The sequence below is a fragment of the Cephus cinctus genome, unplaced genomic scaffold (assembly GCF_000341935.2).
Source record: "Cephus cinctus unplaced genomic scaffold, Ccin1 Ccin1_scaffold0168, whole genome shotgun sequence".
Classification (NCBI taxonomy): Eukaryota; Metazoa; Arthropoda; class Insecta; order Hymenoptera; family Cephidae; genus Cephus; species Cephus cinctus.
Genome location: NW_014332892.1, coordinates 1,835,724 through 1,852,357, shown reverse-complemented (window position 1 = coordinate 1,852,357; position 16,634 = coordinate 1,835,724). Strand labels below are relative to the sequence as shown.

Here is a 16,634-nt window from a genome sequence, read left to right as displayed (position 1 = left end):
ATCTCAATTGCTCAGAACAATCTATAAAATAATATTAATTATAATCGATGCGAACAACAATGACGGCGCGTTCGGTTGATCCATTAAAAACGCCGTTGTTCGGTAACATTGGCCGAAGAGTGAATCTTGTGAGATTTTATTTCGCAATTGTGAATGAAAAGGCGTCACGGTCCGAGAGAAGAATAAAGAAGGTAATGATATCGCAAAGATGTCAAATTGGCCGCGAATTAAACTGCCGGCAGATAGTGATGGGTTTTGTGTAAAATATAATACCGTTAAAAAGGAAAGATAAGTAACCCGTGTTAAGGCGGCAGCAACAACAACCAACAGTAAAATTTAATAACAGCGACAGACACATGGTTTACGTCACTTTGTCACTTTCGATTATCCATGATTTCTGAACATTGAATCTTCAAGACATCATGGCTGACATCTTCGACCATTGAACGAATCCTCGTTACGCCGTGGACTCGACTCGTTTACATTATCAAAGCAGAATTATTATCCACTGAGTCGAATAAATACTCGATTGGATTTACCGATTAATCTGATCCGTAATTCCGAACGTCCATGAAAAGACGATAGAGAAGGAAACAAAAACATTCAACAACCGACCGTCGGTAATACTCTAATTCTAAAGTGTAATCGTTTACGCGAACGAATGACATGGCCGAATTTATGCACAAAACGTAAGAAAGCAGAAAAACGAAAAAGAGAAAAAAAAACACGAATTCGATCCAGAGTGACCCTTTTCGGTTTTTGCTTTTCGCGAGGAACACGAAAATCCAAGGAATTTTTTCATTGCTGTCCTATTGTTTGCTCAACTATCGTTACATTATACATTATTATAATTAACGTGTCTAATTGTGAATTGACTTTGTACTTGTCTCTATTTTAAATTTTTAAACGAACTATAATCTAAGGCACAATTTTCTATAAATTTACCGATCGAAAGCGAGTGGAGCGAGGCGTGGCGAGCGAGCGTCGTAAATTCGCTCGTTTGAGCCAAGGCGATTCGCGCGAGAAGCCACTAGGGCGTCTTTATCAGGTACCTAGAGGAAGCGTCGCCGACGGCCTCGGAATGTGTTCTTCTCACGCGCATCCCTCCTGCGCATTCGCATGCGATTACCGTGCCGATTAACGAGTTCTTCTCGAGCCGATATTCCTAGCCCGTAATTATATTTACGATTACGCTAATGATTATTCCAATGAAGTTCTATAGATATACATGTAAACATAAAAACACACACCACGTACACACATTGTCAACATGGCAATTGACTCAAGAAGTTACACTCGTGCGGCACATATTGTAATGCATATAGATACATAATGTATTACATAAAAGGTACCCGATTAATTTCGATCAACGAGATTGTACCTAACCTGCGAATTCGTAAAACACACTGTATTAAGTAAATTACAAGACACAAAGAAACGAGAGAGAGGGGCAGATGCGTGGGAGAGAATATTAAAGAAAGAAATAAAAGGATGAGGGGAGAGGACGTTCGTCATTACAAAGAAAACACCAATGATGAAGTAACAATGTATACAATATACATAATATATAAAAATATATGTGTGTATATATATATATATATACATATATATATGTGTGTGATATGAGATTGATCATCACATATATAGATATATGTGAGATAGAATAATAAAAGTCATGATTATTATTACTCTTATTATTATCGGTAAAAGAGTACAAGTTCATTTTGTCGAAATTTTCATTTTTTCTAGATAATAAATAAAGAAGAAGATTATTGTCAAGTGATTTATCTTCAGTTGGATTAAAAATGCCAGGTCTTGGTTGCATGGGTTTGTTATTAAAAATTAATTTTCCTCGGTCTCCTTCGCGCGCACCATTCGTTTATCTGTAGTGTATAGATTGTGGGATTTTTTAAGTGAATTACGTGAAACTAAGTGATACTTGGAGACGAGGTGATGATTAAAATTGAAAATTAAGAAATAAATTAAAATCGTCATCCCGTTATAATCGGGACTGATTGAATTTCCCTTTTTGGTTGTATTTACAAGTTATTGGTGACGCTTGTAAATTTTTGAAAATTCAAAAAGTCTACAAAGAGAAGACTGACATGAGTAAAGCAACGAAATACAATATCCGCGTATAAAAGGTACTGAATTAAAAGAATATATCTCAGGACTGGACCAAAATTTTCTATAGAAAAGATTAACAATCAATCAATACGTCGTACTACAAATAATAACAATTTCGAGATCTCTTATCAGTCGCGTCTTACGTCTCTGTTCAATCTGTTCAACCCCATTGTCCTTTGTGACTAATTAATTAATTAAATAATTAATCCTCGCTAAAATCTTTCGCTCGCTTACGCAATTTTCTTTTTTTACTAAATTTTCATTTTTTTACTAAATTTTCATTTTTTCCTTTCCTCTATCATGCTTGTCAGCTACTCCGCTTGACGTACGTCCAGAAGGTCATCCTGCATATTTTCTTGGAGCAGCGGTTCACCACCTTCGGCTACTCCATCGATAGGTCCTTCCAGAAGATATCCAGGTGCAGCAACAGCGTCTTCCACTAAATTATCGTCTTCTCCAATGGTAACTTCCAGTTTGTCTTGCGTTTTAGAAGTGGCTTGACCTGTGGTTGTACAGAAACGCTGTTTCTTAACGTCTTCATTCGACTTTCTCAACTGTACCGACCTTGACCCAAATCACGGGCTTTGCTCAAATATGAATATTCACGGGCATTGAGAAGACCCGCGATGACGCAAGCACTCATTGCACTTCTGCTGAGATTCATTGGGCTGGCATCGTACCATTCATTACTATCAGCGTCATAACATTCCACATAGGCTATGGTAGTTGATCCTGTGATGACACCTACTGACTTTATCTCTAATACCCGAAAGATTTTACCAGCCCTTAAAAATGACCTTAAACTTACCATTGAAACCTCCTATGACAAAAATCATGTCGTCTAAAATGACAGTAGCAAAGTTACTCCGCGGGCTGAACATTTCAGTGACCTCTTGCCAATCAGAGGAATGATTAGGATTGTAGCGCTCACCTGACGAGATAGTTAAATAAAATTATTCGATCTACGAATTAATAAAATCATAATAAAATCAACTATAAAATTCTTTTACCCGAACTAAGCCTTGTGAACCCATTAAATCCACCAAGTGCATAAAGACTGTCACGAAAAGCAACAAGAGAGACTCCTGATCGTGGAGAAGTCATGGAGTGTATATAACTCCATTGATTAGTTTCCACGTCGAAGACTTCAGCGGAGCTTAATACTTCCTGCCCATTGAATCCACCCACGATATATATCTTGTCATGCAGCGCCGCGGCGCTGGCGTCGGAACGCTGTCTGTGCATCGATGCTATCATTTCCCATTGATTACGTAACGGCTCGTATCGTTCCCCGGAACTCATTCTGGTTCTGCCGTTATATCCACCCAGGGCGTAAATTTTACCACCTAGTTTGCATGATCGGAAATCAATGAGGAATTGGGAATTGATTTTCTGGGTAAGTGATTCCGTTGGGTACTTACCATGTGTGCAGACGCTGACGTAGCATCTTGCATGATACATACAGGCCCTCTCACGCCACTCTTTGGTAACCGGATCAAAGCAACGGACAGTATTAAAGTGTTCGTTTCCATCAAAACCACCGATCATGTAAATGAGGTTATTCAGAGCGCATATACCATGATATGCTCTTGGGGTTATGTCTGTGTTTACTGACAGAAACCATCTGTCAGCTCTGAAGTGAAATGTTAAAGTTCAAAGGAAGAGTGATTAATTAATAAGAAATTAATTAGCTTAGAGATACCTCGTATCGTAAGTCTCGACGAAACTGGTGGGCGAACCTGCACTCCATCCGCCAATGGCAAAAAGTATCTCGTAGGGAATTCTTGGTCTTGATAAAGGATTTTTTAAATCTGCTTCACCCTGCTTCAAATCTTGTTCGCTCAGGTACACGTTGGCTGGGAACAGTACTCGTTGACATTCCTTATTTGTATTGAAGTTTTCCTTTTAGTTCACTAGGTAGCCGATTTTTAGGTTATACACTGAATTTACAGACCTCGTCCTCTTTAACTATTTTCCACTCGAGCACTGTGTTATTGAAGTATTTAAAGCTCATCAATCCAAAGCGAACACATTCGAGTAATTTTGACAGATGAATCTTTCTCTCCCCGACTCGATATTCCACCCAGGACTTTATGGCTTCGAAGACAAGCTCCTCGTTACGTACGTTAAGTTCGTCGTCGCGGAGTATAGCTTCCAATTCGCTGCACACAAGATCTTTGAATTCGGCGCTCTCTTGTAGTATCTGTTTAAAGTGATGGCGGATATATTTTCGACCTTTTTCTTCGAGATCTCGACAGAAGTAGTGACGTGCAAATTTGAATATTCCTGTGGACATAGCAATAAGACGAAAAAGTTAGGCAATGATTACGTAAGTGAAATTTGAAAAAGAAAGGAAATTCTACCTAAGCAATTTTCTGGTCTGAGTTCTTGGAGCAAGAACTGACAGCAAAGCTGAACAACTCCCAGGACTTCGAATTGATCGGCCAATGGCAAAAGTTGCTCGACATTTTCAGCGGTGACGTTGCAGGTTCCCGTGTAGGCATAGTCCAGTATCAAAGCAAAAATTTCGCCGGGTACGCAATTGACGGAGACTTCGTTCGATTCCGTTTTGCCACCCTTAAGAGTGTTCGTGAAGATAGCCTTAAAGTAGGGACTCACGGCAGAGAGTATTGCACGATGAATGGGAAATATTTCATCTCTGGAACATCTAATGGCGCCGTCGCATAATTGCTGATTGGCCCTGTCAATTGATAATATCCATTGACGATTGGAGGACGAAAAATATATATAAAGAATGAAAATCGGGTAAGTTTATTTTAAATGAACCTGAGTTCGGACCAGACGACAGGAAATTCTACCAGGGCGTAATTCGAAGGCAGGCACATGCACTTCCTGCTTTTTGAATTCTGTTTCTTTTTGCATTGCCTCGATTTACTACTAGAAATCGGCGCTCGTGACATTCGACTGCGCGACAATTTCCTCAGCTTCATCCTGCCCTCCATAACTCGAGAAATCAACCCCGAGTCGTGGTGGCAGCCCTGCTATGACCTTTGGAAACTATTTCACTATAACCTCAGGGACCACTGGGAAGTCTCGAACCCTCTTATATTTTTTTTCCAAAAACTCCCTGGTGGTCACCGTGATTATTCCTACAATTCGTGGCCATGACAGACGAAACTCGAAAAGACGGACGATCGAACTGCTACCCAGTATTTTTATTGAATTACGATTTTGCAAGTACAATTTCTTAGCCACGATATAACAATCTAATCGATTTAAAAATATTCAGTATCAATAGTCAAAAGCAATGATCAAAGAATCGATAAATTCTATGATAAAATATCATAGTCATAAAACGGTAATACATTTTTTTTCATATTCCAGTTTTTTTTCTCTTCTCGAAGTGAAGTATGGGGCGGTAGAGCAAACCACCCTGAATTCATAAGAGTCGTGGGCGGGGTCGTCGAGTCGACGCTCTTCTGCCTGCGGTCACCTTTCACTTCCAGTGGAAGGTCTCCTGGCCAAGGGAAAACTTGAGGTCGAGGTCGAGAAGCATCACCTGGAAGCTCTCCAAATTTCATCCCTTCCTTTTCTTCATAAAAATCTTCATCGTCAGTCAAACAAGACCATCTACCAGTGTTCCAGCAGTGCGCCGGAATCTTTCTTCGAGTGATCCACAGTCTCTATGGTTTCTGTCGCTGTCGTGCATTACGCACTCGACCAGCATCGTTCACGCATCGCGGCGGCACGTTGCACGCAACTCCGCCAATCAATATTTAGGTATATAGGGTGTATGCAAGAGCCAGTCACACCGACGGGTTCCTAGTACGCCCGTGACTACCAACCACACCTTACCACATAACCGTGCAGCTTGACAGACGACATTAGAAGAGAATACTGAGATTCTAATTTTAAAACATATATAAAAAAAAAACCAAGAAGAAACACAAGGTACTTGAAAACATAATTACTAAACTTCAAAATAAATACCGATTGGTTTTTTTGATTGGGGTGTCTGGGATTCTTACATTAAAAATGCAAAGTAACTGTCTGACACAACGAAAGTGACAAGGTGAGAAAAAAAATAATTAAGAAGGAAGTGACACTAAAATTATATCCAAGAAAAGATTTAGTGGTACAAAGAGTGACTGTTTTGAGTGATGATTGTTTAAAAATACGTTTCTTGCGCAAAATATTTTATCTGTAATTTCGTTGTTTTTACGAGGGAGGTTTTTTACTTTTTTAAATGTAATATAAAAGCAAGAGAAACTGGACGATTTTTTCTATTTTATTTCATGGTCCTAATGCATTGATGGGGACATGATGGATGGTTTTTTTGTACTGTACTCCCTTTGACGTTTACCGAAGCGTGGTGTTTTGTGCTTTGTTTCTACCTGTAGTTTTACTTCCTTACAGAACGGAAGTTCAGGGATACGAAGTGAGAATGGAAGTAAAAGGGCGCGTGGCCCTTGTTACCGGGGCAGCTTCCGGTATCGGTCGAGCATACGTGGAGGAATTACTTTATCAAGGAGCAAAGGTAATTTTTGTACTAAATCTTATAAAACACTAACAAATCATCTTACCATCTTTTTGATACGTTTCAACGAAATTTTTGAGTCACCCCATAGAAAGAAAGCAGCCGCTTTTCATGGGCTTACGACGAGAATAGAATTGGTTATTTTTAGCCGACCTGACTAACCCTGAGCGAAATATTCATCTTTGAAATTGTCCTGCAGGTTTCTCTGTGCGACATCAATACCGAGAAAGGAGAAAAACTTCTGGAAAGTCTTGTAGTTCGTCACGGAAAGGATCGTGTTATTTTCTGTCAATGTGACGTCACCGATTACCTTCAATTTGAGGGTAAATCTCATTCTTTTTAAGCTTAATCTAAAATATAGTGTATCAATAATTTTTTACCTACTTTAGAATCATTCGAGACAACAATCGCTGCGTTTGGACATATCGATATCGTCATTAATAATGCCGGTATAATGAACGATCAATTTTGGGAACTGGAGGTCGACATTAATTTGGTTAGTCAACCAAATTTCAAAAATATTGATCAGTGCAATTACCGCCTTATAATTAATTACTTTTTTTCAATACAGAACGGAGTGATTCGCGGTACTCTTTTGGCACAACGATTTTTGGGAACTGACAGAGGTGGCCGCGGTGGAATCGTAGTGAATACGGGTAGCAATGTGAGCATCAACCCTTACGTAAGCGTGCCCATATATTCAGCAACAAAAACAGCAATAGTAGGACTAACCAGAGCATTTGGGGTAAATCGTATAAAAAATCGTCATATTTCAGCTTTAAAATAACTGTCGCATTAATCAAACTGTCATTCCACTAATTACCCAAAGGACCAATACCATGTGGATCTCACGGGGGTGAAAGTTCTGGCCATCTGTCCAAACGCAACGGATAGCAACATGGTACAAAATTTAGGGAAGCAACTGCTATCCGCACGACACGAGGACGCCTGGCGTCGCGATACCGCTTCCTCAATTCCCCAGAAGTGAGTCAAGGGATTTCCAAAAATTCACTAATAACGAATACAACGCTTTCAGGCATATATTTATTATAATCGATACTTTTTTCTTCCAGAGCCGAACACGTGGCAAAGGCACTCATTCACATTTTGTCCATCGGAAAGAGTGGGTCTGTTTGGCTAGTAGAAAACGGTCAGCCAGCGCGTGAGATAATTTTTCAAAAACACTAAGAAAAACAGTGGCAGTATATTTTCCACGATCATCATCAACCACTATGCCGTACCAATATAATATATTACGTAAGATACATAAAAAAAAAAAGCGAAAGAGCTAGAAGCGCACTAACCCTTTCGTCGACCGCAATGAGAATGAAGATTAATCGTGTACTTTTTATTTTTCTTATCCCTGGAGAGGGAACGCCATAATTTTGACGAGGAAAAAAAAAGAACGCAGTACAATGTTCGTTACGTATCATCATACTGGAAAATAAACAAAGATATCTACAGTAAAATAAAGCGTCAGTGGTCAAATGTTTTGGCACTGACAATCAAAGCCAGCGACGACTTCACACGAAATAGTCATACTCGTACTTTTTATACAAGAGTTTTTCTTAAGATCAAAAATTCGTAGAATTTCATTAGACTAAAGGATGAGGACTAATCGCGTATTCGTGCCTCAGATTTTTAATGCACCTACGGTATTTTTTTATCTACTTCATCTTATCATCACGCCACAAGTGTATTAGCTACGCAACATTGATATTTCGTTCGTACTATTTTTGCCACGTAATTATTTTTTATCATGGTATTACGTTTCGATTAAATCGAGCGTTTTTATCCGAGGTTCTGAGGATTCCTGTGGATTTCTCATGAATCATTGTTAATGGAGATAATTTTGTTCTTCATTGAAATTAATCAATAGGTAGTTCAAATCTTTGAATCATCTTACGATTTGCTTGTAAAATGTACCTTGTAAGCCTTTTGCCAATAAAATGCATAGCTTTTTAAGAAAATAATCTCTATTATTTTTTTATCCTTGCCTAATGTTAGGTACACGTGAAAAATGGTCGATTGAATCTTACAATTACAGAGATGAATAGGGAGATTGCCTATGAGCCGATTTTCATGGTCCAAGTTTTATTTCTGCGTCGAAGCGCCACCTGACGAGTGAAAGTTTCTGCATTACTGGCGTATATATATTTCTCCAATTATTTTTTTGTTCAATATGTTCGTAGCCTGATTAATGAACAAAAATAACAATATCCGGCCGCAAATCTGGCACCTCGTGGCTGCGAGGACCCAGGTGCCCACTGCCCAAGAAACTTATATTTCCTTTATTACCCACGTTTGGGGGTTCGCTTAGGGTATACGTTTGACTGATCACAAACGTGGGAAGGGTTCGAGGCTCTTCCGTCCAGGTGGCGCGTCCACACCAAAGTACACACGCTTTAGAGCACCACTCGGTATAAATCCATACGTCTCACCATACAACATATATATATATGGTCTCTGGTCTCACGGAGCTCAAACAGAAGAGATCACTAAAAGAACGAATGTAGAAAACTGTCAAATCATTATTTGGAAGTTTACTCAAGAAAGCCTCCTTTACAAATCCTTACAAAATTATACCAGTCCCACGCAGGCTAAACTGTTCTATGAAATCTACACTAATTTCTACACCAGAGGATAAATTAACCAGAAATGATTATTAATTCACTTCTGCGTTCAAAAGTCTTGAATTCGATTAACCTATCAAAAAGTAATCCGAGGTTCGATCGTAACTTCAGTAAATGTCATGTCTTATTCAAAGATAGGAAGAAATCGAGGAAAAGTTGGTTTTGGCAAAAAGGAGAAAATAATGATAACAAAAAAGAAGTAACAATGGTCACACCGAAAAACTGGTAAGTGTCTTGGCAGATCCTTAATAAAATAATTATTAAATCTCATATTTTGTAAAAAATTCAAAATATATTCAGTGCCGATACACTCGATCCTATTTTGGAAGCTGAATGTACAGTCGCAATAATTCTGGGTGGTTCGTCCGGTGCAGGATACGCAGCAGCAGATCAACTGTTATCGAAAGGCGCACGCGTAAGTGAGATTAAGGATTGCGAGAGCTGAAATATTCACATCTAAAATAGCGAGACAATAGCATGTATCTCTGAAGTTACCTGACAAATGCAGAATAATATATAAAAAAGACATATACATTTTACGATAACAGTTGGGACACAACTGCAACCAAAGATAAATAAATCACACGAAATATGTCAAGAGCTTACACGTTGTGATACTTATGCATTTGGTTATACAGGCAACGATAATAGGCGATAATGATGTACGAAGAGGTAAACTAGCTGCTGATAAACTTTGCATGGCGTACGGTAGGGAACGAGCAATTTTTAAAAAGTGCGATGCCACCAACGAGTGTCAGGTCGATGGTAAAATAACAAATGTTAATTTTTATATGATTTTTAATCTAAGAAGATCAAGATTAACTTGAAAGTTATGGTTTTTCATTCAGGTATCTTCTGCGACACATTATGTAAATACAAAGCCGTTGATATCCTCTTGAGCGATTTTGATACGATACCAGTCAAGTCGCATCCTCAAATATCGTGTGATAACTCAGCAACTAATAATTGGGTAAGTTGAATAATCTGTTATTCATTAAAATGTTTTTAAACTTATAAAACAATGCGATAAATATTGGTATCCTTACCTGTGTCCTGTTTATAGAATAATACCATGACAGTGGTTCACACGGGCGTAAAACACATTGGAAAAGAAAACGGTGGTCGAGGTGGTATTATCGTCAGCTGTGCAAGTATTTTGGGTCTGGTCGGATTCCCAGAGGCTCCTGAACCTGTATATTGTGGCCACGAACCCGTCGTGGAAACGATGCGTTCTCTCGCAGTTATTCATGAGAATTGTCTTCTTTTTTTTAACGAACAGAAAATTTAATTGAAAGATGTTACCATGTGTGTTTTATATTGCAGAAGGAATATCCTGTAAAGAAAACTGGAGTGAGATTAGTGACATTATGCATGTCGAATAAGAGCTTCGCAAATATAGGATTGCCCGAATTCCCTCCAGAGGAATTCAAAAATTTAGAAATAAATAAAGAACTCTGTTATCCGTCCGAGTATGTGAATAGCAATGCCAGTTGATATTATTTGTTAAAGATACAGTAGACGAGTAAACGTTCAATTTTATTTTTCAAGCGATAAATCCAGAGTGGGCATTGCCTTGACTCATGCAATGGCCTGGGCAAGTAATGGCAGCACGTGGTTAGTGGAGCCAGAACCGTGTTTACGAGAACAACCTGTTCTGTTGCATTTCCCTGAGGAGAAGAATCAAAGGATAGATACAAAAATCTATGACACAGTAGTAGGATACGTTTTTCTTTTTTTTTTTTCAAATATAATGATATACGTGAAAAAAAGTTACCGACTGGTTCCATTTTGAAACTGATTTTCCTTTTTGCTTTTGACCATCAGACTTGTCCTGTAGCCACTGAGAATCATTGCGCCAAGATCGTCGAGGATAAATGTCCACCACGAAATCCAAATTTAGACTGTAAATTGAAGAAGGAAGTAAAAAAATGATATCGTATTTCCAGACGACCCAATTGTGTTATTTGGGGAGTGGACGTTTAAATTAATGGGCGATATTATTATTGAGATCCTTTACTCATTAATAACTGTGTTACAATTACAAACACGTATAATCTTCACGAAGATCAATAAAAGTTTTGTAACAGTAAATTTCTATTCTTATATCTGATACAAATGCCACAATTCAAATGATTTTAAAAGCCTCAAGCTCTACCCAGGGGTTAAGGTAATATCAGTAAACTGTCGGTAATAAATCTCAAAACTGCGTTTAAAATTGATGCATGCGTAATTAGAGTCACTCGATAATAATAATTTGCGGTGTACATTGAAGTCGAAGAATACGAATTTCTATTCGTACTAGTGCATCTACTGATAGCCTCCACATTTCACCACGACACCATTGGGAAATAGCATTATATGTATATAACGTACAATTTTACGAATTAATCCCTTAACCTACAACTACGGGCATAGCACGTAGTACGATGATCGGGCCAAATATAAACATTAGTAGGGCCACGCTCCTAAAATTATAAATATTTGTGGAATATTTGATAAGTAGGTACAGACTGATGCACTGGTTGGGTTAGATGCATGTACTACAAAATGTTTATTTATACAAAACTCAGTAATACAAAATTAATAATCTGCAATGGTGTGATATAATTTGAAGGGTTCTGGTTGATTTAAAACAAATTTATGGAAGTAAATTTCGATGTGGAAATGTGACCAAGAATAACTTGAACCTAATCACGATAAGAAGAGATAATAGGAATGCATAACGAGCCATGTCTGTACTATTTACAGACCGCGACCGTCCTACGATGTATAAATGTTTACGAATAGCTCGATCGGCATATTACACAAGTCGTTCGAATAGTTCGAAGGCTTCGCGAACCAGTCTACGTTTCCGGCCGAAAAATTCTCGAACATAAATCGTAGGTTAAGGGGTTAACAATATTTTCTCACGCATTCAAAAAAGGAGCGCTTGAATTCAACTAAGGAGAAGGTAAGTACCAGGAAAATTTTTGTATTCTAGCAGAAACCCGTCAATTTTATATAACTGACCAGATCGTTAGAATTTTGAAAATTAAAGACTAACAATTAATCAGAGGAATATTTCGATCAGCGCTTTCAGTGATATTTAGCAGAATCATAGTTGGATTTAACTCTTAAATCGGTTAGAATTCGCGCCAGCCAGTGTCGAGGAAGTTACAGGTGCGTGACCGAGGTGTAGAATTTAAGGGTTGAATTAGAAATATTTTTCGCGAGTTTTTTCAAGAATTTGATAAAAAAAAAGATTCAAGACACTGATTTACGTCAATGTAGACAGGTTTCTGTAATTAATCAATATTATTCATTTCTATCTGTCAGTTCGATTTATAGAAGCGATGCAGTATTCCCTCAGAAAGTATTTGTCTAAAATTGTATAACTGATCAGTCGATCATTGACGCAGATTTAATTTTAGATAATACAGTCTAAATGTAGTCGTATGATACTCACGATTATTATTATAATAGGATGATTACGAGACAGTAAATTTTTATATATTTTTTATTTTGGAAATTGACAGCTTCGCGATGGAAATTAAAGGAAAAACAGCTATTGTCACGGGTGCAGCCAGTGGAATCGGCCTGCAGTATGCACATGACTTACTGAAAAATGATGCAAAGGCAAGACATTTTTTGTTTTCATATAACAGGACGAGCAACGAATACTAACAGATTTCTTTTCGTACCTCAGAAAGTCGCTATTCTTGACTTACCAACTTCAAACGGTCAAAACTCCGCAGCGGAACTAGAAAAGGAGTTCGGAAAAGGCTCTGCTGTGTTTTACATTTGTGACGTAACAAATGCCCAACAGCTTGAAGGTAAACAGTCACTATTATATAATGTAATCGTTACACTGATACTTCTTACATAGATATCCATAGTTAACTAGTTATACCTAGTTACGGGACCAAAAAAAAAAAAACATTTTTATGATTTTTTTATGAACACACATATAGATATATATGTAAATGAAACCTTTTGAATTTGAATCAGCATACATATATCGAAGATATAATCATAATTTTGTATAGCTTATTAACACGTTCGACGCCTCATCACCCAGATCTGGGTGACGGGTATGATTCCGTGGGGGTCAGGTCACCCAAATATGGGTGACGCTCCTCTTATTCAAGTTAATAGGATTTTCAGTTGGTTTTTCAAACGGAATGTAATGGAATGAGCATTGAAATATAAGTATAGGATATACAACATGAAAATACTAAAAATATAAACTTTTTACTAATTTGTACTTCCGATAACATATTACATTATACTATGTCGCATGGTGTTCGTCGAAACATTCTAAACACATTTAAGGTGATTTTGGACAATTGGAACAATAGGTCGTGGTTTTAGTTACATTTTTCCTGGCTTCTTGGAGTTTAGCAGTTTTCTGAAAACCTTAACGCTTTCCCCATATAGGAACTCAAAAGTTTATTGTTTATAATGAATCGAAGGCTCTGTAGCATTAGGTCACCGATAACGCCAGGGCCTACTCGGGTTACATCGTTGCTATTCCCGCTTATCTCTGTTTACGTTTCGGCCCTCCGACAGTCGGATTTTGGCCCTGCTAGAAAGTCAACCAAATCACGCAGGGAGCCGAACGTATTAATTATTATATATAATTATAGAAAAATATTAATTTTTACACTAGTTACAGCCGATCTCCGAAAGGATCACTGAAAAAGGCATTCTTGTGGTGATCAAGACATCTCCAAATTGAATTATTTGAAATAAAAAAGTTTTAGTCACTTTATAAGTTATTGCAGTACTTAATCGTAGGAATAAGTTAAATCTTAAGTTATCCGGAAATTATGGTTTTCAGAAAAAGGAGTTTCGATTTTTAGGGAAAAAAAATCATATTTCTTCGATTATAAAATCTACAATATTGATCGGGGAAAAAAAAATTGAATCAGTGAGTACTAGTACAGTATGTTGAGAAAAAGCAGTTAAAATTTTGGAACGATTGGTTCAGTGGTTCTCAAGATATCTTGATCAAGAGGTATAACCCTTTGAGCGACGTTTTGAGATGTATTCCTTAACATTTTGACTGTCAAATTTATTTTTAAATCTTCTGTCCACTTATTTAAACATGACAGACTATTATGTATGATCTCTAAGATTAAAACGAGACGAGACGTATATAAATCGGACCGATAACAGCTTCTCCAAACTACAACCAAGCTTCATATGACGTCCGCCCGTTTTCTTCAACGTGGTTCAATGCATAAACTCCGTTTATCTTCAAAATACAAGTGTCCGATTGCGTAACAGCACAGTTAAACGGAGTTTACGCATTGAACCACGTCGAAGAAAACGGGCCATAGTGAGTTAAAATAACACAGCTTGCAAAATTGTCTTTTCAGATACATTCAAAGAAGTGATCAACGATTTTAAACAACTGGACATATTAGTTAACAACGCCGGCATAATGAATGACATTCGTTACGAAACGATGGTCAATCTTAACTTGGTAATTATAACCTCACGATACTCCGAGGGCGCAACATGCGGCCGTTGAGCGTACTAATTTTCTACGTCCTTTTAAATTTAGCTCGGCCTAATTCGCAGTACTTTACTGGCTTTAGATCATATGGGAAAGCATAAAGGTGGCGCAGGCGGTACAATTGTTAACATTTCTTCCGTAGCTGGTCTAGTTGGGTTTCCAGAAATGCCGATATACGTAGCTACGAAACACGCTGTTATAGGATTCTCTCAGGCGTTGAAGGTATTAGAAAAAAGAGACACTCAATTCTGTTATAAAAATCGTATGAATTGTATTTACCATTCAGTATTACCGACCAGGGTAAATTCGACACGACGGGAGTGCGGATACTGACGTTATGTCCAGGCGCCACCGTAACTCCACTGGTAACTGAAGCGAAAGATATTTATCTTGATTTTGTGGATAAATATATTGCTTACGAAACGCTTTTACAGTTAGAGCATCAATCGTGAGTATTATTGCATAGATCATAAAATGATAATTGATTTATTCTCTCTTGCTAATTGCATGATACTTTTTGACTTGTAGCGTTCAACACGTATCAGATGCATTTATTGAATTACTCAATTTTGGAGAAAATGGCGCTTTTTGGGTAGTCGAAAATGGTAAACTGCCATATGCAATCAATCTCCCGGATTATCATACACTTACTGTACCAATTGAAAAAAAAAAGTGAAATCGAGGCATCAATTTGTATATTTTTTTTTATTCAATTATAATTTGCTCGAGAGCACCACTCGCCTGGAGCATTAACTATTGCGTGTAGTATTGCTTATTACTTATTTTAGTATTCTAGGAGTATTTTTATTAGCGTAAGACTCTTTCCCTCTCCGTCACCATTTCCCTCTGGCACTGGCTCGGAGACATCGAGGACCATCTAAGAGGACCAACAGCCATTACTATGGAAGGAGATAGAGAGAGACCAGCTGATCGAGACCACATGAAGAATGAAGCCTGGCAGCCCGCCAGCCCGACCACGTGTATGCAGCCCCGGTGCAGTCCCGTCACACGGGTAGTAAAGAGGCCCGTGTGACAGCGGTCGATCCCTCTCCCTCCACGTTCGCGGACGTACCCGATAGAAGATTTGACAGGCCATGGAGGCCGCCATGTTGCCCGACGCGCAGACGACGCACCAGCGCGCCGGCGAGGACAGCCCCCTGCCATCCAGCAGCGAAGGCCCTGAAAGGCCCGCCAGCACCGTGCTAAGAGAACCCCGTAAAAGCCCCGTAAAAGCACGTAGTCTTGAGAGGGCCCAAGCGGTCCAACCAATCCCCGCGGGTTTTCAGACAGTTTTCAGTTCCCATCCCGACAGTTTTCAGAGATACAGGATGTCCAGGTGTTCATCTCCGTAGTTTCCTGTATCTATGTATCTAGGTTTCGGACGTACAAGTTCAGAAAAGTGTGCAACGAGCGACGCTTTGGCGCTTTGCTCAAACTTTAGTATCCTCTCTGTTGTTCGCACGGTCTGATTTACGTCAATAATCTAGCACACTCTCCTCTCTTACGTTTATCACACGGCTTCAACAAGCTGGACACCATTAACGACGCTTATATGCATTGAAGATTACATTTTCTTTAAAAACTTATATATGACTTTATGCATTTCTAAAAAAAAATGGCCTTACAAATTAAATTTATATGCCATTAAACATTTTCGACAACGCAATATATTTTTGTGATCAGCGACATCATAATTTACATTTTATATCTGTGAAAATATAGATTTCAGTGCTTAGAGCTTCTATGTCCCGTTGAACAACAAAAACTTGTGATATCCCCCAAAAGAACACTTACGTGTAAAAAAATACGCCAAGTACAGGAGTGCTGTGTATTCCTCTAATAAAAAGTATTGATATCAGATTATTGAGGCCAAGTA

At 38.3% G+C, this 16,634-nt stretch overlaps 4 protein-coding genes and 1 long non-coding RNA gene across 9 annotated transcripts; 3 read left to right on the top strand and 2 right to left on the bottom strand.

Moving 5' to 3' along the window:
• Positions 1 to 906: 906 nt before the first annotated feature.
• Positions 907 to 5,457, bottom strand: LOC107264322 (kelch-like protein 10). 2 transcript variants are annotated; one of them, XM_025081307.1, is made up of 9 exons: positions 4,915 to 5,457; positions 4,491 to 4,828; positions 4,082 to 4,413; positions 3,830 to 4,008; positions 3,549 to 3,760; positions 3,138 to 3,473; positions 2,936 to 3,058; positions 2,692 to 2,871; positions 907 to 2,629 (listed from the first exon to the last, which is right to left on the bottom strand). In XM_025081307.1, the coding sequence occupies exons 1-9, from the start codon at positions 5,088 to 5,090 to the stop codon at positions 2,439 to 2,441; spliced, it is 2,067 nt and encodes a 688-aa protein (XP_024937075.1). In that variant the 5' UTR covers positions 5,091 to 5,457; the 3' UTR covers positions 907 to 2,438. The 2 variants fall into 2 exon arrangements, with proteins under 2 accessions (XP_024937075.1, XP_015587950.1); XM_015732464.2 differs by having other exon boundaries at positions 2,692 to 2,859; positions 4,915 to 5,090.
• A 15-nt stretch (positions 5,458 to 5,472) lies between these two features.
• LOC107264321 (15-hydroxyprostaglandin dehydrogenase [NAD(+)]) lies at positions 5,473 to 7,967 on the top strand. Of its 2 annotated transcripts, none has more exons than XM_025081321.1 (7): positions 5,473 to 6,039; positions 6,505 to 6,625; positions 6,825 to 6,948; positions 7,015 to 7,121; positions 7,197 to 7,370; positions 7,455 to 7,609; positions 7,699 to 7,967. In XM_025081321.1, exons 2-7 carry the CDS (start codon positions 6,533 to 6,535, stop codon positions 7,811 to 7,813), a joined length of 768 nt encoding a protein of 255 aa, XP_024937089.1. In that variant the 5' UTR covers positions 5,473 to 6,039; positions 6,505 to 6,532; the 3' UTR covers positions 7,814 to 7,967. The 2 variants fall into 2 exon arrangements, with proteins under 2 accessions (XP_024937089.1, XP_024937090.1); XM_025081322.1 differs by having other exon boundaries at positions 6,025 to 6,160.
• Positions 7,968 to 9,100: 1,133 nt separating this feature from the next.
• On the top strand, positions 9,101 to 11,343 carry LOC107264181 (alcohol dehydrogenase 1). The gene is made up of 8 exons (XM_025081225.1): positions 9,101 to 9,483; positions 9,559 to 9,673; positions 9,897 to 10,023; positions 10,107 to 10,228; positions 10,322 to 10,498; positions 10,582 to 10,727; positions 10,807 to 10,972; positions 11,083 to 11,343. The coding sequence occupies exons 1-8, from the start codon at positions 9,284 to 9,286 to the stop codon at positions 11,188 to 11,190; spliced, it is 1,161 nt and encodes a 386-aa protein (XP_024936993.1). The 5' UTR covers positions 9,101 to 9,283; the 3' UTR covers positions 11,191 to 11,343.
• Positions 10,093 to 15,104, bottom strand: LOC112493813. 2 transcript variants are annotated; one of them, XR_003058597.1, is made up of 4 exons: positions 15,038 to 15,104; positions 11,033 to 11,159; positions 10,305 to 10,925; positions 10,093 to 10,217 (listed from the first exon to the last, which is right to left on the bottom strand). It is a non-coding gene; the product is annotated as an uncharacterized LOC112493813 (long non-coding RNA). The 2 variants fall into 2 exon arrangements; XR_003058596.1 differs by lacking the exon at positions 15,038 to 15,104 and adding an exon at positions 12,966 to 13,036.
• On the top strand, positions 11,961 to 15,523 carry LOC107263864 (15-hydroxyprostaglandin dehydrogenase [NAD(+)]). 2 transcript variants are annotated; one of them, XM_025081227.1, is made up of 7 exons: positions 11,961 to 12,208; positions 12,774 to 12,873; positions 12,944 to 13,070; positions 14,619 to 14,725; positions 14,807 to 14,980; positions 15,058 to 15,206; positions 15,287 to 15,523. In XM_025081227.1, the coding sequence occupies exons 2-7, from the start codon at positions 12,781 to 12,783 to the stop codon at positions 15,432 to 15,434; spliced, it is 798 nt and encodes a 265-aa protein (XP_024936995.1). In that variant the 5' UTR covers positions 11,961 to 12,208; positions 12,774 to 12,780; the 3' UTR covers positions 15,435 to 15,523. The 2 variants fall into 2 exon arrangements, with proteins under 2 accessions (XP_024936995.1, XP_024936996.1); XM_025081228.1 differs by lacking the exon at positions 15,287 to 15,523 and having other exon boundaries at positions 12,079 to 12,208; positions 15,045 to 15,159.
• Positions 15,524 to 16,634: the final 1,111 nt, after the last annotated feature.